Source organism: Seriola lalandi, unplaced genomic scaffold (assembly GCF_002814215.2).
Source record: "Seriola lalandi dorsalis isolate HSWRI2012SDOR001 ecotype SW California unplaced genomic scaffold, Sedor1 jcf7180002054494, whole genome shotgun sequence".
NCBI classification, from domain to species: domain Eukaryota; kingdom Metazoa; phylum Chordata; class Actinopteri; order Carangiformes; family Carangidae; genus Seriola; species Seriola lalandi.
The window spans coordinates 64,250-86,564 of record NW_019525047.1 but is presented as its reverse complement, the minus strand read 5'-3'; the positions used below and the strand labels follow the sequence as shown (position 1 = coordinate 86,564).

Below are 22,315 nucleotides of genomic sequence, written 5' to 3'. Positions count from 1 at the left end.
CCCACACAACAATGACTCGGCTTCAGCCTCAAATACATATCATGGGGCCTTGCTGCATCTACATCTGAGTCATACAGCACAGAGACAATACACTGAGTAACAGATAGACCTGATGATTACGCCCACAAATGCCACCGCTGCTGAGGGATAGCTGGGTAAATTATCTCTTCAAATTTGCACAAACACACGTAAATACATGAAAATGTTGCCTGGCAGTCATTCTCCATCATTTATCCCATCATTTACACACATACATATATACACACACAAACATATACATATATATATATATATATATATATATATATAAATACATACATATGCCTCATCCAGATGCCTGATGTGGATTTCAGTATGTTGATCTAATTGCAGGCACACTAGGCTTTAACTGGCTGATGTTACAAGCCCGAGCACGACTAATTCTTTTTCTGCCTCTCTGGTTTCATTAGTCTGTGAAACGACTGGAGCCGTGTACACTGGCTGTTGTGAGGCAAGGGGCTTTGAGTCATCGGTTTGCCTCACAACAGGAAGGCAGAGAACACCCCAAAAGAAACACACACACAAACGCACACACATATACATACGGCGTATACATACACGAAAGAGTCGAGCACACTTTGGACTGTGCTGGAGCAGGAGACGAGAGCGCAGTGAAGTCCTGCCCACACATCAGCATGCCGTGGCTTTATGGAAAGATTCTGAGAAGTCTGGGTGATTTCTTACCCTGCCTGGCATGTTTATGGGTCCAAGTGTGTGTGTGTGTGTGTGTGTGTGTGTGTGTGTGTGTCCCTCCAGATATGAGTTACTGTGCACCAGCATGCCCAGAATGTATAGTGTCATTTGTCTATAAGAGAGAGTTTGAGTCCTCACAGGAGAATAACAATATGGTGGATGTGGAACAGACATGAGATGAGCAAAGTCTCAAAATACAACACGTCCCTATAGATGTGAAATTAGGAGGCATATTTCACACCTCTCCGTGCACTGATTACATCACACATTAAGCATGATTCAGCCTTTTCGGGGCTTGATTGTTTATCATCTCAGAGTCAAGATCCACAGTGCACTGCATGCAGTTTCTAAATGTTGGTTATTGGTTTATGTATATAGGTCATTTTGTGCTGTTTGTGGCTCTGGGCTAAAAGGAGTCCCGCTAGTAATCATTATCTGGGCCTGTTTGTTTTCACTGCGGTCTCTGTGGTGTGGGATGGACTGTGCTTTACATCCAAGCATCCTGGCAGCCCGTATTCTCTCCCTGACCCACGCAACCCCAGTCTGTTAGCGCAGCTTCGGCCTCGTTCCTCTGCCTCTAACAAGCAGCCATTAATAAATCATGCTTTGCTCATTACCCAGGCCCTGTTATCAGCCCGTGTCAGTGAAATTGATCTAGTCTGTGCACTTCTTCACAGGAGACCCCATGCTTCTGTCCTTCACTTCTTACAAGGCATCACTGTCAGCGGCTCGTTTTCCCCCTCCCGACCTTCTCCTCTTCTTTTCACCTTTCCTCCCTCCCACTCTTGCATCTTTTCTCCTCTTGTCACAGGTGACCCTGATGCCCTGTCTGGATTCAAGCTGCATATGATTTGAGTTTTTCTGCCAGAAACTTTAAATAATTACAATAATTCAGTTTGCCCTCAGCGTCTCTTTGGTTTGTGAGACCTTAAAACTACTGAACCACAAACTGATCAAAGTATAAACTGGGCTCTTCACCACACCCAAGTTACTACCCATCAAATGAAAACATCCATTTACAAAAAAAAAAACTTTTTTTTGTGAATATAGCAGGTTTACAGGCCCAGAATATTGATTAAAGTCATGTATCAGTCCAATCCTCTTCAAATCAGCCGTATTTCATCACGCTCATGTCCCAGGCTTGTTGGAGTCTGAGCACCCATGAGTGTTCCCAATTAGCCCCGCCACTAGATTCATTCCCAGAGGCTCCACTTCTCCATTACATCTAATGAGATCCTTTCAGAGAAAACATCCCAAGGCCAAGTCTTCCTATTAGACGAAGTAAGCCTTTTCAGTAAGCCGCTTTGCCATTGGCCCAGATTGGAAACGAATCAGCCTGGGCCGTTTGAACGCAGATGTTAAAGACCTGCCTGGGCTAATATAAGCAAGCACAGGCCTTGCTGCCATCCGCTGTGCTTTCCCCATCCAGTGCTGGCATGTACGGCCATTTACCCGGCAGAGCTGGAATTCAGCTCCTGCGTTATTAAATGGGAACCGTCTGAAGCTGACGGGATTTGATTTTGTCTCTATTTGTGGACCCAAAAGAAATCTGGGACTTACTCTATAAGCCCATTGAGCCTGTAGACAGGAAAAAAAGAATTCTGTCTTTATATGAGACTGTCTTCTTTGTTAGTCTCCATCCAGCCAAATCCTTTGAGTAGCCAAGAGACAGTGAGAGAATGGCATGGAGGAACCTCATTTATTGCTCCCATCTGTTTATGTCTTTTTACTCCTGGAAGTGCATTTGAGGAGCAGGAATGACCAGCGTTCTGTGGCATGCAGATGTTCCTTTCCTGCTCTTTGCTCCGAGTCATTAAGTGTGGTACAGTGCTGTATATAAGGTTGGCAGACAAAGCTAGCTGGCTCTGGTTATATGGCTTTAACATGCCAGAGCAGATGAACCTGGCTTTGATTTTCTCAGATATGCGCACGCTACTGTGTCTGTCTGCTCACTCCCGCATAAAGGGATTTCACTGTTGTCGCCCTTTCTTTTACACACGCACATACCGATGGTCTCCTCTGAGTCGATTCAGTAATCTACTCGAGACTCTGGTCGCCATCCATCCGAGCCAGAGCCCATCACACGTCAACATCAAAGGCCTCGTCTCTCATCGCGATCCTAGAAGACCTGTTTCCACCAAACGCCCCGGCTTCCTGCGTCACTCCCACGCTTTCGTGGCGTCTGCAAGCAACACCATTACTCCTCATTAACGTCAGCTCAGCGTGTCAGAGATGGTGTGAGCGCTTGTTAGAATTAAGCGCACTGCCTCGCACGCTGAGGAGTTAGCATTCTTTTAAAGCCTTTCAGTGTCACTTCACGCCCACTCCTTTCCTCAGTTATGGATGAAGGGATGGCACGGTGAGGTTAAGTAGCCTTCGCAGAGGTCAGAGCAAGCCGATTTGTTATTGCCGGTGGCTGAAAAATCGTATGTGCGTCTCAGAACCAGCAGTAAGCGGCCTGTCCCCCACGCTCCTAGTCAGACCCTTAAAGTCCCAGTGAAGTTTGACATCCAGCAGACAGCAGCATTAACAGGATCAAAAGCCAGTTTGAAGGCTACTCTCACCCCAGAAACGGAAGCCAGGGCGAGCTGTAGAAGAGCATGCGTTTGTGTGTTTCCCGGCAGTGATGGTTAGCAGACACTGTGCTGCTTTACCAGTGAATATATATACATGCAACTACAGAACAGACATTCACCCAGACACACACTCACTCACTCACTCACGTGCCTCTCTGACCCCACCGCCTCTGGCTGCCTCCTTGTGAAAATATAAAAGCCCTCCAGTAATGCACCGCAGTTCATGATTACTTTATAAAGCCCTGCATATTTAAAAAAAAAAAAAAAAAAAGCACAATATTTGATATTCAGTCCGTATCTCTCTTTTCCTCCTGGCCGATTTTGATAATGTGATTGCAGACCCCGTTCTATTCAACGTTCACTTTCACCCGACGCACTCTTGTCTCCCATCTCAGGAAATTAAGTTGTCATCCTGTGTCTCTTTCATTAATGCGAGTCTCATTTCATTGCTGTTTATTAAATTCCAGGTAGCAGCTGATGAAACTATGGCCAAAGGTGATTGTAATAGTGAGGTTATATTTTTAACTCTCTACCTTGTCAGTGAATTTTTAATACAGGCTGTGCATTGAAAGCCTTTTCTGCAAAAAATTATTCATGCATTTGAACAGGAGAAGAGAATTATATTTCAGCAGCATCCGTCTAAACACTGAAGCAAAAGCTTGGCGTTCTTAAAGCTACTGTGGAATTTTCTCATGCAAAGCCACCTTAAGCAGCTTTTGCTCAGTTGTGTCTTTTTTTTTTTCTTTTTCCTTGCCCTCCACAGGTGGATCTTGGGTTCTTGCGGTTTGTCTCAGCCATCGGTACCCAGGGCGCCATCTCCCAGGAGACCCGGAGGGTTTACTTTGTCAAGTCCTACAAAGTGGATGTCAGCTCTAACGGAGAGGACTGGATCACTTTGAAGGAAGGGTCCAAGCAAAAGGTAGGAGACTCTACTCTTCAACTTTTGTGTAATGAAAGCTTAATTTCACCCAACAACGGTCTAATGACAACATCTCTAGGCTCTAAGTTATCAGGTGAAATTACTTTGCAATGAAAAAAGATCAATTATTTGGACACTTTGGTACTTTTTCACCCGCTAGCTCTATATAAGAGGATTGCAGCAGACTAGATCATAAAAAATTTTTTATTTTTGTGTCTGTCTGATCAGTGACTATGTCAGAAAAACCACCCCCGCACATGAACTGCACTTGGAATATCCCATCTCAGTAAAGCAGCCAGCTGACTTGAATTGTGGTCTGCTCCAAGCTGCCTTTGAACTCAACAAAAGTGGGGAATACCCAGCTATATGTACTTGAGTCTCTGTCCCCCAACATGCAATTATACACTTTGCTCGGTATGGTAATATACCCACCGTGTGTGTCAGTGAGTAGTATTTATGCAGGGAGGACTGTGTAAAGAATGTGTAGCCACCGTTTTTTATGTCAGGCTCCCGTCAATTTGTTGTAAAAAGAAGCAGGGATGACAAACGACTTGACAAACAAGAGTTAAAGGGGAGAGGGATAGAAAGAAAAAGGAGAGGCTGTCATGTTTGAGCAGCTGGGAGAGGTGGGTCCAGGAGGGGAAAGAGGAGGAAGGAACGGGAGGGACGGCATGCTTGACCGGAGCGCTATAACCATCGATTGCTGATCGGCCTGTCAAACAGACCAGGTTTTGTCCATCTGGAGGTAAACACACCCTCCACTGTGGGTGTCCGCGGGGTCAGAGAGGCATATGTGTGCCTGGTAGTCCTCACGTTGTGTGTCATGTAAATAGAAAGAGTGCGAGGCCGCAAGTGGAAAAAAAAAAAAGTTCTCAACAGCAACAGAGTGTCCAAACAAGCATGTTTGTGCTGCTGTGTACACATGCCCCCGGGCCTGATTCTTTTATGGTCTCCACAAAGTACACAGTCCCTTCTGTAAAGTGGTGGCTTAAAGGTGCCATGGTAAGGCTGGCCTGTGTTTTTCTGGACTCTAAAGTGCTTTTGTGCAGAGGGGCGCCATTTGCTACATGCTGAGCCTGCAGTTTGGAGTCTGAAGAAAAGCCACTTTACAGTTAGTGAGTGGAGAAGAGACTCTGCGTGACATTCAAAAGAGTGGATGACTTTGTTGCAGGATCGCACAGTGACGTGCTTTACAAGTGTCGCTCAGGGACTCAGGGGGTTACAGAGGGATGGTGATGGATAGAAAGGTCCCGCCCTGATTGTATTTTAGTTCATCCAAAATTAGCTGAACTGCTGTCTTTTTATCTGTCCATCCTGCTCTTCTCAGCTGGATTCCTCTCTGCCCCATAGCTGCTCTGTCAGGGAGGTCAGGGGATCGTATGGTCACCGGTGTGATTCAATTACGTAGAATGAACTGTGACGGACTGCGGGGAGTTGCTTTGCTGGGTGGCCGGCCTCTACGTATGGAGCTAGTAAACTGTCAACCGACCCCAGGGGAGAACAGTGACATCTCTGACCTTTTTAACAAGACACTGCAGTAAAACCTCCATCAGATCTGGAAGTAGAGGACAGAGAAAGGGCAAAAGCCAATCTGCTGTTGTCAATGTTACATTTAACTGCCTCAGGTTTCACGGTCACAGGCTGCGGTGTGTTTGTGCTGCTACATGTGGTGCAAGAGGAAGTGCAAAGGAAACTGTTTATCAGGCAGGAAAACCAACTTTCAACCAACTGTTTTATGTGATCTTTCTGTCACATAGAAGATTTTGTTAAACACTAGATCGTCTCTCTGGATGTTCTTGTGTCAGTGTCTTGACTGAATGCAGACAGAGGCTGATCACTCAGCTCCAGTTATTGATCTCATTGGTTTAAAATGAATGTGATTCTGTTGGCTGATTCAATGCAGCCAAGGTCTCAAGCATATTCCACCCTTTATTTCAGTTCAACACGTTCTCCGTGTAATAATTTGCTTTTCTTCTGTCTCTCACAGGTTTTCCAAGGCAACACCAACCCAACAGACGTTGCCAAGACGATGCTGCCCAAACCCACACTTACACGCTTCGTTCGGATCCGTCCCGTTACCTGGGAAACAGGCATCGCACTGCGCTTCGAGGTGTATGGATGTAAGATATCAGGTTGGTATTACTGAGATTCTTGCTGATCTGCACATACACACACACACACACACACACACACACACACACACACATCTCAGCTTTATCTTTGCTTACAGTTGCCACAGAAAACAAACTCTACATAATTCCGATTATATCCAAATTAAATACGGAACAGTTTCAAATGCAATAATCAGATGATGCCACTGACTCTGTTTATGATTTCTGCACATGTCTCAGTGTTGGTTTAGCAGCAGAGTTAGTATTTCCCATCCTGGCCCCAGTTGCACAAACACCTCACTTCTGCCAGGTGTAAACCGAAGCAGTATTTCTGTGAGAGTCCTCCTCTAAGGCTGAAGCAAGCTGCTGCATAATGGAGCAGTGGCACATGAAGGAGGATTACCTATTTATGCTACCCCATGTTTAGATGTACCTCATACAATATAAATGGAGCCAACAGCTGGCAGGCAGAGAGTGCTGGAGCTGGGTGGGCTCTGTGCGGTCCCTTCCCTCCTGCTGCTCTGGTCTCAGCCTCATCTTTAGCCACAGTCTGTCTTTTGCTTACAGAGCTTTGATTTCAGCAAAGCTCTTCTCATCTTTTTTTTTTTTTTTTTTTTTTTTTTCACCAATGTTATTTTAATGAGTGGCATTTGCCTGTATGTGTGCGGCTGACTTTCATATGGTTTTAGCGCATCTGGCTGCATCTCTATGGGTTTATGAGCATGTGTATTGACTGTTAATTAGTCCTTGCTTGTGTGTTTTGGTCTTTTGTACTTGTACATCTGACAAGGACAGAAAACACAGATAATAGCCATTTGTTGTAAGTATTGTCAGTTCAGGATTAAGCCTTGGATTAAAGTTAGGGTCCGGATTAGATGTCGTCAGCCAAATGTCTTCATGTGTGAAGTTCTGTGTATGTGTGTGTGGAGTTATGTAGTTACATATTATATATGTGTATCCGTTCATGTAGTAGCAGAGGGCACTATGGGTACAGCAGGGTTACAGCTGGGGCGTGTGTTTCGGGCACGAGACCAGACCGCCGCACAGAGCATAAACACATCACAGGATCGAAGTCACCACAGGGCCTCCACGATGACGTCAGCACCCCTGGGCGCTCTGAAGGCACTGCCAGCTCCGCTGCTTGGTAGCAGCACAGTGGGAGAGAGAGAAACTATGAGGCTCTTGAGGGCTGCATAAACTCACTGACTCACTCCGTTGTACCTTCGGTTATGAATCTGTAATACCAGACATGTAATGAAAAACTTTTGGTGGCATAGAAGCCGCCTAAACACGAGTGTAGAGCTGCTTAAAACAATTTGGGTGCATTTTTTAAAATATCAAGACCACGATTCAGACATCAGAGGAGGGGAGGAGTTAAACCCCAGAATGTTCCAAGATGTTTTTCCCTCAAAGATCATGGTCGCGTGTCCCTGCTGATACAAACTGCTACGCATTAATAAAAAGATCCACCGCCCTGTTGTTGGTAAATACGCCATGGAGTATAAATATCTGTGATGAACCGCTGACGCTCCACCCAAACCCCAAATGTGGCCCACATAGGCAGGGATCAACATCTCCACACTTCCAGTCCACAAACACACACATGTATTGGTTCCTCTGGGTGTGTCGTAGCGTGCATGCCATCTCTGAAGCTTCTATGATCGCAGCTGAAGTTGATTAACAGCTCCAGATGACCCGGGGAGTTCACCCAAGTGCCTAAACTCAGATCAGTCTCCATGGACACACTCACACACACACACACACACACACACACACACACACACACACATATACCTTCCCCTCATATCCTCCCACTTCAAAGATGGCCAGTGTGCAGTGCCGTAGCTGCTGTGATCACTCCCCAACAGATATTGGCCAGAGACGAAAGGAAGAGGGAGAAAAACTCTGAAAACAGTCGAGAAGCTTCCGCACCGCCAGCGTTTGTTCCTTGAGCTCCAATTTTCTAGAGTGCAGGACTAGATGGTCGCACGGGGCTGCATAGGAGCTGCTTCAGATAACCAGAGAGAGAAAGACCGGTCTGAATGAAGCCTTGTTCTCCAAATCTTCACTCACTTTTCCCATATGCAGCTACGCTATTCAGTCCTGCAGCGATACAGTGCTCACTTTGTCTCATACGGACTCAGAGGATGTAATAATGCCCAGAATTATCCCTCCGTGGGAGCCAGATAGTAAATATGTTATTACTTACCACAGGACCCTGACTCAGTGTCCTGGGATTGAGCGTTGGAAGAAAGTTAGGAAAAGACAGAAGGAAGATTTAGTCCTAATACAAGCGGCTAAGTGTCAGACTTCTGGTGGTGATTACAGCATGGAGGAACTTTTGTAAACTGCAGTGTATTTAAGTTGGCTTCACACACTGCAAAAGTGGGCAAAGATAGGCAGAAGGACATTGCAATCGGTCGAACAGTGTCAGTATAATTTACTCCTTTAGGTGTTTCAGAAAGCTAAAGCTAAGCTAAAATTGTACCATCATTATATAACGCTTCAAAGACTGCTAATATTGCATGAATGTGAATTTGTTGAATATGAATCGATGGATTGGACTCAGCTTTTTTAGTCATTGTGGTCTTTTTTAAAATAATCAATGTACAATTCACAACAACTTAAACCTTGAAAATTACGGCGTCTCCCTACTTTCAGAGCAGTCTGGTACATGCAGTGGTAACAATGACGCCTTGAAAATGTAATGTCCAACCTCAATTTAGGAGTCTAACACAAAAAAAAATTTGTCATATTGTATGAAGATCAAATGCAAGGGGGGTGGGTCAAACACAAAAACTGGCACTGGAGCTCAAACAACATTGCGAATGAGAAATCTTTATCAGGTCTATAACATTTAATTAGATACGATCTCAAGAATAACTTAGCAAGCATGATGCAGGATATCCTGCTACTTTTTCTGTGGTGCAAAGTCAAAAACGTGGAAAGTAAAAAAAAAAAAATTTCAGGTTTAAGCATGCAAATGGCTGCAAGCTGTAGCAACAGGTTTTTATCCTGTTCAGCTCTTTAAATGAAGGGATGTCACGAAGAAGCGAGGGTGAGGAAAACAGTCATTTCTCTTAGGAAACAAATGGGCGATGGACCTAAAGAAGCTAAAACCTATAGAGAGTTAAGATGGCAAGATCAGAGAAGAATAAAAGGAGAAGAAAGTTTGAGAATGTGGACAGGAAACAATGAGGTGTTAAAAGACAGGCCCACAGATGTTGACAGCTGTGGAGCAGAAGGTAGATGAGTGCAGCAGCAGATAAAACACAAAGAGAGTGTGTTTTTTTGTGCGCGAGTACATGTGAGTGTATGGAGGGAGGAGGCGGTGGATAAGGGAGATGAAAAGAAAAAGCGCTCCCAGAATGCAGGAGGTGGAAGCACCAACCGAGAGGAGGGTTTTAATTGGCTGCCTGGAGACAACCGCTTCAGGCAGAGGAATTAGTATGCATGAGATCTGCAGAGAGAGGGAGAAAGAGAATAGAGGGAGAGATCATAATAACATCACAAAGGGTTTGGGGAATTGTCCTCCTCACTTTGACTTTAACTCTCCCTGCTGCCCCTATATGAACCTCAAACTCACCAAACTTGACTTGTGGCGTGCTAAATTATGTTGAACATTAAGCGTTTGGATATAGATCAAGTCTTTTGTTGCGTATGTTCCCATCATCTCTGCAGGTTTTCATTCGTTTGTATGAAAAAGCTGAGCGCCTTTTGCTTTCCCTTTTGTCTTTCAGAGTACCCATGCTCGGGCATGCTGGGCATGGTATCAGGCTTGATCACCGACAACCAGATCACCGCGTCCTCCCACACAGACCGGAGCTGGGTACCAGAGAACGCTCGCTTGCTGACCAGCAGGACGGGGTGGACCCTGCTGCCCCAGCCCCAGCCCTTCACCAACGAATGGTTACAGGTGGATCTTGGCGAGGAGAAGCTGGTCAAGGGGTTGATCATCCAGGGAGGGAAGCACCGTGAGAACAAAGTCTTCATGAAGAAGTTCCGCCTCGGCTACAGCAACAACGGCTCCGAGTGGAGGATGGTGTCGGACACCACCGGGATCAAGCCAAAGGTGAGAGGTTTTTCTTCACTTTGTGCAATGCTTGAGGAAGTCAGACATCACTGGGATATTTGCTCGGTTCTGCTCCCAAATTAGAGACATAACTGTAACCAAAGAATCCTCAATAGATTCATGATGTGTCGGCAAAGTTCTCTCAAGGGAATTGGTTGGAATTGATGGTTTGATTTGATTTCTAGCACAAACCAAAAGATAGGTTTTACCTTCTAAGTTGTGGAAACTGATTTGAATACATGCTTCTAAAAAATGTCTCTCGGATCCATCAGCACATTGATTCCGATTATGACGCACTTAGTCAGTTTTCAGCAGAGCGTTGCGCCTGGCAGTTGTGAGTCATTCAGCAGTCGTTCCGAGTCAATTTCGGCAGCGCTTTGAATCACATTAGGATAAGCATCTTGTGGCTCTCTGAGTCCTTTCCCAGTTTTTTTCTCCCTGCTTTGTTTCCTGCACGACACACACCGCTCAACCCCTTTCAGTGGATAGTGAAACCACGCCACAGACAAAGGAGGGGGGTGGTGAAGAGAGTCGAGGGAAAAAACAGGAGAGGAAAGAGGCAGAAAAAGAACGCACAACATAGAGAAGTGGCTCAAGATTTATCTGCCAGTGTCACTGCGCGCTCAGAAGACACATGCCGACACTTTGCTCAATGCATGCACACACTTACACACAAACAAAATGTATATACGAGCACATACGCGGGCACGCACACACACCCAAGAAGAGCTACAACAGCCTGTCCCCAATTACAAGCGTCCCTGACAGGGCATAAATCTGATCCAGATGGGCTGATGGTTGATTTATGAAGGGAGTGAGGAGGATCCATACCCCCCCCTCCCCTTCTCCCCTGTCCTAGTTAGCTGCCTCTCTCCCCCTGTCTAAGAGGTTCGCAGCATCTAAGGCGCACCAGGCTCCTTTTACATGATCACACCCATTAATCCACTTCCATCAATCCTCTATCTCCTCCTTTGCTTGCTTCCTTCACACCCCACATCCTCCTCTTTTCCCTTCATTTATTCCTTTCACTTGCGGGGGATCTGAGGCAGAGTTGAAGGAGCCAAAAGTCGCCTTTGACAGAGGTGTGTGCCACGCCGTCTTTGCCACTGGGCCCCATGTGTCAGATGCCTAAGCTGCGCTTTAGATGTCAGCGAGATGAGAGCGAGCTGGTCATCCTCTGTTCTTTCACATCATCTCTTTCCACCTACCCAGCACATGACCAGCTTCTGCTTTCCAGAAGGCAGGGATTGAGTCTGCCTCGGGGTACCTGCTTATGGAGAGCTGTATGATCCGAACGCCCAGCAGTGACATTATCAGCAATACTGATACTCACTCACTCTCCCCTCTCTTGTCTCTGTCCGTCTTCCAGATATTTGAAGGGAATAGCAACTACGACACTCCTGAGCTGAGGACGGTGGATTCCCTGCTGACCCGTTTCATCAGGATTTACCCAGAGAGGGCCACTCCTGCTGGCATGGGCTTGCGGCTTGAGCTCCTGGGCTGTGAGATCGAAGGTAAACAAGAACCCCCCCCCGTTAGGATATCTGTTTAAATATATTGCATTCTCTGTGTTCTGTCTAAAAAATCACTCCAGTTCTGATGCGTAATGTGCAAATAAGACAAGTAGCAGCGGCGTTTCTGTCCATGGTGGCGACATTTCTACCTGTGGAAGTGATTTCTCTGTCAGCAGAAAATGATGCGTCTACCAATGGTGAAAAAGTTATCACTCATTTATTCGTCTATTCTGCTGACAGTTCCAGCGCAGTAATAACATTTTCACTCTTGGTGGTGACATTACTACCATTGGTGATTACGTCTTTACATTTATAGTCATATATATAATACCCATAATGGCTTTACGCCTAGGCTCAGTACATTCATACAAAGACAGCGCGTGTTCACATCTGACATGTCTTGACACACACAGGTGAGCCATCTATCATCCTAGCTAATGACATTGCTTGCGCTTCGTGCCTTTGCCACAGTCCTGGTTATTTAAAGATGCTTCCTGTGTTGAGCCCACAGCTGTCCAGCTCCTGCTCTTTATCCCTAAAAGGGACAGTTGTCTTGTCTCCCTGTTACATCAAAGCTGCCCCCATAGCTGGCCACTTCTAGAGGAGATCAAATGAAAGCCCACCTGGCCCTGTAGGGATTATAGCAGCCTGGCCCCCATCGCACTCTTCCCAACCCGTGCATGTCTTTCTTCTTTCAAAGGACGGCGCACACTTCACTATCTTTAAAATTACCCCTATTTTTTTTCCTGCTCTTTATCTGTGTCTCTCAAAGCTGATGTAGCTCAGAAACAGCTCAGAGATACGAGAACGTGCAGCGCGTTAGCCCTAAGTGGATTTACATATTGGATTTCAGGGAGGCCCGTTCGGTTGTAAGCCTCATGGACTCCCATCGGGAGCTTTAGTCAGATGATAATGCTTGTTTTCAGTGTTAATACCAAACACACACATACCCACACAGACATATACACACACAGAGCAACCGCAATCACCTTGCCAAACATGTGGTTACAGGCATGTAAACGCAATCACGCACACACACAAGTGCGTTTACTAGTGTGTACAAGTGTGTGTGTGTGTGTGTAAGGAGGCATAGTAGGAGGGCTAAATCCTCATTTCTGTGAGAGGCTCCCCTGACGCAGCGCTGACCCCATCCCTGACCTTCCCCACCCTGAATCTGACAGGGGTTGATCTGCCTCATATTTCATCTTGCACAGGGAGCAGGCAAGAGTATTGGTTCACACACATGCACACACACACACTCACAATCTCGCAAACACAGATACTGTACAAATACATTTTTCCAGCAGCTTGCCCCTATCTGTCTATGCCTCACTCTCTCTCTCTCTCTCTCTCTCTCTCTCTCTCTCTCTCTCCTCTTCCTTTTTCCTCCCTCTGCACTGGGGAAGCCCATTCATTACTCAGTCAGTGTAAACACACACAAATACACAAACACACAGACACACAAACACACCGCAGGACGGCTGTGCGGCAGTGGAGTGTGGCATGGATCTGGGGCCTTGCCCACATCCAAGTGTAACAGAGCCATAATGATAGGCCACTATGGCAGCCAGAGGCCCTGCCTATCGCCAATCCCAAGCCCTGTTTCTGCATCTTTGAGCTACAGCTGCCCAAGCCCAAAGCGCCTTGCCTCAGCTTCAGCTCTATTTATACACCCACACCTCCACAGCTTGATAAAAGGAGGGATGCTAATAGTTCAGGCCTATATTGAAACTCAGTGTGTAACTGTGGGCAGAGATTGTGTTTACATATTACTGTTTTTCTTTTCTATTTTCTGTTTTAACCATTAAAGCAGCTGAAAACCCACTTTGTCAGACCAAATCTACAGCTCGTGCCTTTAAATGCTTTTATCGTGCGCTGCTTTGGACAAAAGCGTCTGCCAAACGAATGTCATGTAATTTCAAACCCTGCAGCGTCTTCCCTCTAAATCTCAGTGTCATTAGTGGTTAAAACATGATCGGACAGTGATCGGACTAAACAATAGGAATGTAATTTAATGCAGTAGCTTTCCTTCTCTGAACAAGAAGAGAATACATAGAAATCATGGTTTGCTTTTAAATGGGAATGAAATCACAAAGCCGTTAAGATCATCCCCTCCAGCTCCTAAATAATTATCTGTGTTTAATTTATAATCTAATCTCCACTGTCTGCTGTCTCTCTTCTTCATCTCTACAGCTCCTACTCTCCCGCCCACCACACTGGTCCCGGGCACTACTCCGTCGGATGAGTGTGACGACGACCAGGCGAGCTGCCACAGCGGCACAGGTGATGACTACGATGTGACAGGTGCTAACATCGCCCTCATGAGACTGCAACCACCCCCATCCAAACCCCCCACCCCTTGCGCTTCCTTCTGTAATGGCTCAGACTTGATCTGCTCCCGTCGATTTCGATGCCACTGCCACTGCCACTGCCACTTTCCCCCGGCTTCGCCACTCGCCACCACAGTTTTGATTTGATACCGCGGCTAATCTGCCATCTACTGTGCACATTTGCAAGCGCACGTGCATGCACTCACATTCGCACTGGCATGCACTCAGCTCTAATTAGCTGCACCTGTAGATCCCTCCTCCCTTCTCAATCTGTCCCCTCTTAAGCCCACCTCTGCCACAGGAGCGCATTATCACGCTTGTGCCAAACGTGCACATCTGCACACACCTGCGTCTAAACCAACCAACAGTGAGCCTCTGCTGCCTCTCTCCTTTCTTTCATCTCTCACTTGCCTTGTCCTCCTGCACCTTCTTTTCCACTTACTCCTCTTGGCCTAATTTCCCACTAACCCAGTAAGTGTCTGACACTGCACTGCTGCCTGCACCCCCCATTAACCAGCAGTCTCCAATGATGAGCATGGCACCGCCTCAGTCACGTGTTGTGAGAGTATTATCTAAGTGCTTCCTTGTAGATACACAGAGGGAGGGCCCTTGTTAGAACTGATTAAAGACTAGGCATGTGTTGTTTAGCTAATAGTAGTTAGCATGGATACATGAATGCATGGGTGCAGTTACATGAGAGGAAACCTTCTTTAGCCAGACGCGGCTAACTATGCTAATGTGTTGTCACAGGTGGTACCATGATGCCAGAGACCACTACTGCTGAAGTGGATACCGTCCCAGGTGAGCAGATTGCACATCTCACCAAGCACTGAACATAATGCCTTTAAATATCACAGGTCAGAAAGTCGAAATATAGAGTAAATATTAAACTTCTCTGGGTTTTTTGTGAATTAATTTGCATAGATGCATCAAGAAGCGTACCTCAGTTAATGAATGAAGCTCGAGGCGGCTTCTCTCCTCTGATGTGTGTCTGTTATTAAAGCCGATGATATGGCCCTGAGAGGCTCCTGCTGACAGGGTGAGGGAGGTTGTGTGATGTGGGGCTAGCTGATGATTAGCACTGGTGCTCTGCTGCTGCCTTCTCAGCATAATCACTAATCACTGGGCCGACACTGACTCACACTAAACACACACACACATAAAACAGGAAAGCACAATGCAAATGACCACAGGAAATTAAGTGTGCTTTGGGGCCACATGCACAGACACGCACACACACACATAGCATAGCGCTGTCTCCTATAGCAGGTTGATGAGGCAGCAGCCAGCTGAGAGGCTGTGCCCCAGTCTGACCTTGGCTAATGGGCCATAGGCTCCACCCAGCCCCCTTCACTCCATCAGCTGGCTCTGTGGTCTGTCTGCAGTCTGCTGGGGCACCAGCCACTATAATAGATGAGAGCTGAGGTGCAGGTGTGTGCATGCATATTTGTGTATATATGAACAGAACCAAGTGTCTGCGGATAAACACTTATCCGTCTGACTTTTCATTTCAAGAGCCTCAAACCATGCATGCTAATCAGTTCTGTTTATATGTGTGTGTCCATGTTTGAGTGGGTATGTGCGTGCCTTGCACCCTAATCTCACACAGGATGTTGTTGCCGTTGGTATTCGGCAAGAAAAAGTCCCTTTTTTCTTTTCTCTTGACATGACCAAGTGAGTCATGTGGCTGCTCATCTATCCAGAGCTGGTCGGTAGCCTCAGTCAAAGCCTCCCAAGTATGGAACAAAATAAAAAAAAAATGTGAAAGTTATATAAATTGGGAATGGGATTTCTCTATGAAAAAAGTGGCTTGGCGTCTGAAATGCGGCTCCACATGGGAATTCTATCTCCTGTGTTTAATGGGTAAATAGCGTCGTTGCCTGCAGAAGCTAGTTAAAACCATCCCATTATTAAAGGGAATATTGGCTCATCTATTCTGTCATTTGGAGAACCACCTAATTGTATCTCTAAAGGCATCTACCGCTGGAGTTTAAGACTGTGGATAACATCGTAAGCACCTCACTCCCTTGTGTTCCTTGGGACTCTTTATTTATCCGGTTTGAAAAGCCCGAGCTCCCATACATTTTTTTGCTTCCACGGAGACTTCTTCAGCGCGGCGTGTGTCCACGGGGGATTGCATTGTTGGAATGAGGCCCTGGCGCTGTTACCATAGCTGTCTTCAAACCTCAAGTCCCTACTCTCATTAAAATCCTCAGCTCTGTGTGGGTTGCTCTGAATGTTGCTTTCTCAACCGGACACCGTGTTCAGACCCCATCCTCCTCTTCCCCTGCGCCCGTCTTTGTGCTGTGCCTGGTCTTCATGTCCCTCCATACCTTTCTTTATGTCGCCTGTTATCATTAACTACAGCCAAGATATAAGGTTTACATGAGGTCTGCGCTGACAGTTCACTCTCTTTCTCATGTCAGAGTCGTAACTTGTCTTCTTTCCCGGTCTTTTCCTCCCTCCTGAGTTACTTAAGCTGTTTTTATGTCCCCCAGCTGTGGGAGTCGAAGCTTTATGTCCTGCAGATCTTTGCTGCCCTCTAGTGCTTGAACTCAGTCAGGTCGAGTGGATTAAGCCCCCAAAGTGTAGCCTGCAGTGAAATCATGACATGCCCTCAGGTCACTGTGTGGGTAAAGCCCAGCGCTCCTGGCAAATTCTCCTTTTGTGATAAGGAGGATGTTGAAATCGGATCCCCCTCTCACACATGATCTTGACCTGTCTTTAATATATTTGCAGATTTTCTGTGGTTTGCCTGTGACTTCGGTTGGGCCAATGACCCGTCCTTCTGCAGGTGGACATCAGAGGACACTGGCTCTAGGTGGCAGATCCAGTCCAGTGGCACCCCCACCCTCAACACGGGCCCCAACATGGATCACACAGGTGAGAGCTCAGACACGCTGACAGTCACATTTTCCTTTTAGTCTCACAGCTTTTCTCTGTCAGTGTAATACGAGCTCTTTCATCCAACAGGTGGATCAGGGAACTTCATCTACACCTTGGCAACAGGTCCCCAAGAGACGGAGGTGGCTCGGCTGGTGAGCCCTGTGGTCAGCTCCCCGGACTCAGACCTGTGCGTTTCCTTTTGGTACCACATGTTCGGGTCGCACATTGGCACGCTGCATATCAAACAGCGCAAACAGACAGTCGACGGACCGGCTGACATCCTGCTGTGGACGGTCAGCGGTCACCAGGGCAACCGCTGGAGAGAAGGTCGTGTCTTTGTGCCTCGCACCAACAAACCCTATCAGGTAAATCAAAATTCTCATGAATTTCACAATTGAAACTGGCGCTACCTTCCAGCCGGTAACTTGTTTGGGCATTTACCACTCTACCTGCGCTCTCTCTCTACTGGGGCGTTCAAGCAAAAGGTATTTGAAAAGTCACTCTGTGTTTTCTTTTTCTTTTTCAAGGTGGTGATCGAAGGTCTGGTGGAGAGAAAGAGCTGGGGAGACATTGCTGTGGATGACATTAAGGTTCTCAATGGGCTCAGCATGACGGACTGTAAAGGTGAGGCTTTTGGTGTTCGCAGTCAGAATACCTCCATTCAGCTCTTGATCTGAAATATGACTATATGCAGTTATCTTTCGGCACTGTATTCATTCAGGATTTCTTTTTGAGCAGATCCTGACGTGCCCACTGAGCCCATGCTGCCAGAGGATAGCTTCAATGAAATCCGTAAGTCGTTTCACGTGGAGGATTTATTTAGGAACCTGACAAAACGAACAAAAACCCTTCAGTTTTCTGTATGTTCTCACACCTCATTCTCCTCCTCTCTCCCCCGCAGTTGAGGACATCACTGAATACCCCGTGTTTGTGGAGACCAACCAGATCAGCGGGGCGGGCAACATGCTGAAGACGCTCGACCCCATCCTCATCACTATCATCGCCATGTCCGCCCTGGGGGTCTTCCTGGGTGCCATCTGCGGCGTGGTGTTGTACTGCGCCTGCTCACACGGAGGCATGTCGGACAGGAACTTATCAGCCCTGGAGAACTATAACTTTGAGCTAGTGGACGGTGTGAAGCTAAAGAAGGACAAACTCAATGTACAGAGCTCATACTCGGAGGCTTGAGATGGGGCTGAGTGCATTAGTGTGACTGTATGACGTGCAGAGCGTGCACAAGACTGGCTGTAGGCATATCCTCTCGCCTATGCGCGAGTAGGTAAGCTTAAAGGACTGCCAACACCCCTCAACTCACTGGATGAGGGACAGGTTCAGGACCCAGTGGGAGGTTTGGACTGATCCACGCTTTTCTCAGGAGCTGCAGTAAAAAGAACCCACCAGTAGGGGACACTGTGTACAAATAAAATACAGAAAAAAAAATATGTACAGATGATTTAGATGATATTTTAATTTTCTATTTTGATTTTCATTCATTTTTACAATCGGATGCTGGTGTTGAGACCAATTTATTAATAATGTTTAAAGTATTTATCGTTTTCTGGGAAAGAAATGTTTTTTTTTTTCCTCATCAGTTCATGAAGGCTGTTTGTTTATTTTCAACTTTTGAAAGAGACGTATCAAAATCTTAAATGAACCATAACCGGCAAAACTGTAGATTTGCCCCGTGGTGTGGCATACAGGGTGTGCCCATAACCCAGGACCCTGAAACATGTACCCTCCCCCTTCGACCCCTGTCACTCTAAAGTGAGGGTCCCATTCATGGCAATGTATGGTTCTGACAGTGCCTTTAGTACATTTCGGTTCGCCTCCTCTGTTGATATTTTTACTGTACATGGCTTCAGTTATGATGACAGGAAACAGGGGTACATTATCTTATAAATACCTGCCAAACAGGAAAACAATCTATCACAGCGCTTTGTTTTGTTTTGTTGTTGTTTTCTGTCCAAAAAACACACTGTAAATAAGTTTTAATATATTTTATTGCCCTTTTTAAAGAAAGTAAAAAGGAAAAAAGCTGCAGTATCCCTTTTTTCATGGGTTTGTGTGTGTGTAAATACAATCTCCTGACTGTTTTGTGGAAGGTGCAGTGTTATGGTCTTTTTCATTTTAGATTACGTTGCTCAGACGAGCAAGATTTGTGTGATGCTGATGTTACAGCGATTTCAATGTGCATTCAAGCCATCTGTCACGAATCTGAAACACCCACTTCACGAAAAAACCACCGAAGAACGAATGAGTCAAAAGGTAACAAAAAAAAAAAAGAAGCTGACATAATGAACTCTTGGCACTCTCTCATTTCTTCATCATACCTCCTCTGTGAGTTTGACGGGTCACCAGAATTTTTCACAGAGCTTCAAACAAACACACTCATGCGGAAGGAGGTGGTGAAATTATGAAATGTCTGCCAGCATACCAAAAAATAAAAAAACCCAACAATCATCATTGCTTTCTTTTAGCTGAAAACTCAATTAACTCACCTCCAAACATCACTGTGGATTGTTCACTGAAGAAGTGCTATCTGGACAATGCAGCTTGAATGCACTTTGTTTCCGACTCCCTCATGATAGGAGCCTATAAAACGAGGGGGTTACCACACTAACTGAAGAATGGTGCTATCGTTACTTTAGCCAGACAAACGTGTCTCATGATTAAACCCAGTTTGTATTGTTCACATGCTGTATTGTAGCTTAAGGCCTCTTGGTGGGGCCGCAAAGAGTTTTACGTGTTTCACGTGTAGCAGCCATAAACGTTGTGATGTCAGAGCTGATGTCATTAGGACAGGACACTGGTACAGCGGGGGGGATCGAGTGGCGTCACCTGAATCAGGTCACCTGGCCTCCCTCCGTGGCTTTACCAAAGGATGGTCACCCCCTTCCTGTTCGCTGGGGGGGTTCTCACCAATACACAACTACTCAGTTCACCAATGGTCATCAGTCACAAAAGAACTGACTACCTGCTTCGCCCTATCAGAGCCCCTGGAGAGAAACTCCCCAGGGGGATGATGGGACATGTAGAGAGGAGCAATGTGTCTGTTTTTCTATCTCTTTTTAAGCTTGAAAGATGTGCTAATGTCACCTCAGTGTGAACTCTTCAAAAATCTCTGTTGAGACTCTTAGTTTTTTTTGCAGGTGGATGGATGGGACAATCCCACCATTACACACTATAAGGGGAACTCTGAGTGAACTCCGTGTGAGAGTTCCAGTATCAGGACACAAGGGGCCCGTGGGACCTGGAACTCAGTGGTTTTTCTGCACCACAATCAAACAATCAAAAACTTGATCCTGAGATCAGTTACGTCTTTTACATCCGTGTGCATTGTATTTTTGGTGCCGTGGTGAACACATTCTCCGCTTGTTCATTTCAACCTCCCCACTGTCCATCTGCGCTTTCAGCTATAGAAGACTGTAGCTCCAGCGATGTGTGCTAAACTAGAGAAAAAGGATACTGTAGCGTGGACTCAAAAGAAACGATGTTGCACTGATAAATATATTTAAGAGGTTTATGTGTTTATAGCATTCATTTGCAAAAAAAAACAAAAAAACAGAAGAAAGTCAAAAACACAAAAAACAGGTGTTCATTTCTTTCATCTTTTTATATATATAGTTTCAGATTATGTGATATAATTCTGAAATGTAAAGATATTGAGATGTTTTCATTATTGAAAAAGGCATAATAGATTTTCCAACAGTAATGTCCCTGCCCTTCCATTTACATGGCATATTAACGCTTCGTTTTGTACTGTCATTCAATTTTGTGCAGATTTTTTTTTTTTTTTTACAAGAATAAGAAAAATAAGACTTTTATTTTCAATACTGCTTCTGTAATTTGCTGTTGTAGGAAAAAAAATGAATAAACAGCAAGGCCTTAAAAAAGAAAAGAGAATATTTGTTGTGATCTAGAGTTTGAAACTCCCAACATTTTTCTTTTCCTATTTCCAGGCAGATCTACATCACAGCCGTGCTGTAAAGGGTTAAACGGCAAACTCCGCAAGCAGCTCTTTGAAACTAAATCTGTTTTCTGCATCAGTTAATGTGAAAGCACCAATACAGCAAGACAGTGATGTAAACAAGAAGATTTTGTCTAGTGTCTGTCTCACAGCCATCGCTTTCCAAAGATACAAATAAACAGTGTCTTCATATGAAGGAGGCTGAGCATTTATTTGATTATTTATTAATTACAGAGCAATAAATAGTGAGTATTTATGCCCAGATCTCTGAGCAGATGGAAGCAGCTCCAGTGAAGTCTCTAATATGAGGACTCCCCACCTATTAGAGTGGTAAACTGTGGTGAAAATGATGGCGTGGAGCGAAGGGCGGGTGCTGACCACTAACGAGAAGCTGATGTGAGCTACACGCAGTGGCTTGGCTGGGATTCATGTTGGCCTATCATTAGGTGAAATTAGGCTTCGTCTTCATTTTCACTGATTTTTTTTTTTTTTTTTTTTTTCCAAGTAAGGCCACATCCTAAACTGTTGTTATTTTATTTTGAAAGGACATTAACTAGAAATGAGTCTGATGAGAATTAGTTCATTTATAGTTTAATTTACTGTATGTCGCAGCTCAGAATGTGAGAACAGAAGTACAGAATAACAACAAATTATTTGTGATGATATTTGTCTTAAATTATTAGTTCATGTTATATAAACAGCAGCGATACTTAGTCTCCATTATCATAAACAAGCAAATTAGACTCGTAACATCATTTGGCTTCATATCCTTCACACACAATTAACTACAAGAGATTTGTAACCCAGCAACCCCGCTACATCCTTTTTATCTTTCTTAAAACTACTTGAACCAAAAGCTTTGCATCACAATGCTTTGCATTAATTAGCTAATCACTCGAGTAAACAAGAGACAAAGCATCATCCATCATTTATTTGTGTAGGTGAAGTGATTTAGAGCTGTAAAGTAACACAGTTTTAATAAACTGCTCAGTGTATCGCCGGATAAAATATTATCATTTAGCTGTAACTAACACTAGGTAATAGGTACCTTCTATAAAGGCTTCATATTGGAATGAATGGTTTGTTAATGGTTAATAAGTAATTTACTAATGCTATAGATCAGTTATAAGCTTTTAATAAGAGCAACTGTGCTCGCTGTGTAAAACATCCCTGTGGTGTTTTGACATTCTTTGTAAAACATCTCAACT

The 22,315-nt window shown here is 45.2% G+C and overlaps 1 protein-coding gene across 3 annotated transcripts in view; it reads left to right on the top strand.

The window, feature by feature from the left end:
* The window catches only part of nrp1a (neuropilin 1a), a 60,371-nt gene extending 39,068 nt beyond the window's left edge, over positions 1-21,303 (top strand). For 2 of the 3 annotated variants that reach the window (XM_023412916.2, XM_023412915.2), the window contains exons 8-18: positions 4,072-4,227; positions 6,215-6,359; positions 10,079-10,410; positions 11,780-11,924; positions 14,118-14,228; positions 15,005-15,055; positions 16,994-17,137; positions 17,228-17,505; positions 17,668-17,764; positions 17,879-17,932; positions 18,042-21,303. In XM_023412916.2, the coding sequence (XP_023268684.1) occupies positions 4,072-4,227; positions 6,215-6,359; positions 10,079-10,410; positions 11,780-11,924; positions 14,118-14,228; positions 15,005-15,055; positions 16,994-17,137; positions 17,228-17,505; positions 17,668-17,764; positions 17,879-17,932; positions 18,042-18,328 (1,800 nt within the window). In that variant the 3' untranslated portion in view covers positions 18,329-21,303. The remainder of the gene's footprint in view (positions 1-4,071; positions 4,228-6,214; positions 6,360-10,078; positions 10,411-11,779; positions 11,925-14,117; positions 14,229-15,004; positions 15,056-16,993; positions 17,138-17,227; positions 17,506-17,667; positions 17,765-17,878; positions 17,933-18,041) is intronic. The other variant, XM_023412917.2, reaches the window with a different exon arrangement.
* The last annotated feature ends 1,012 nt before the right edge of the window (positions 21,304-22,315 follow it).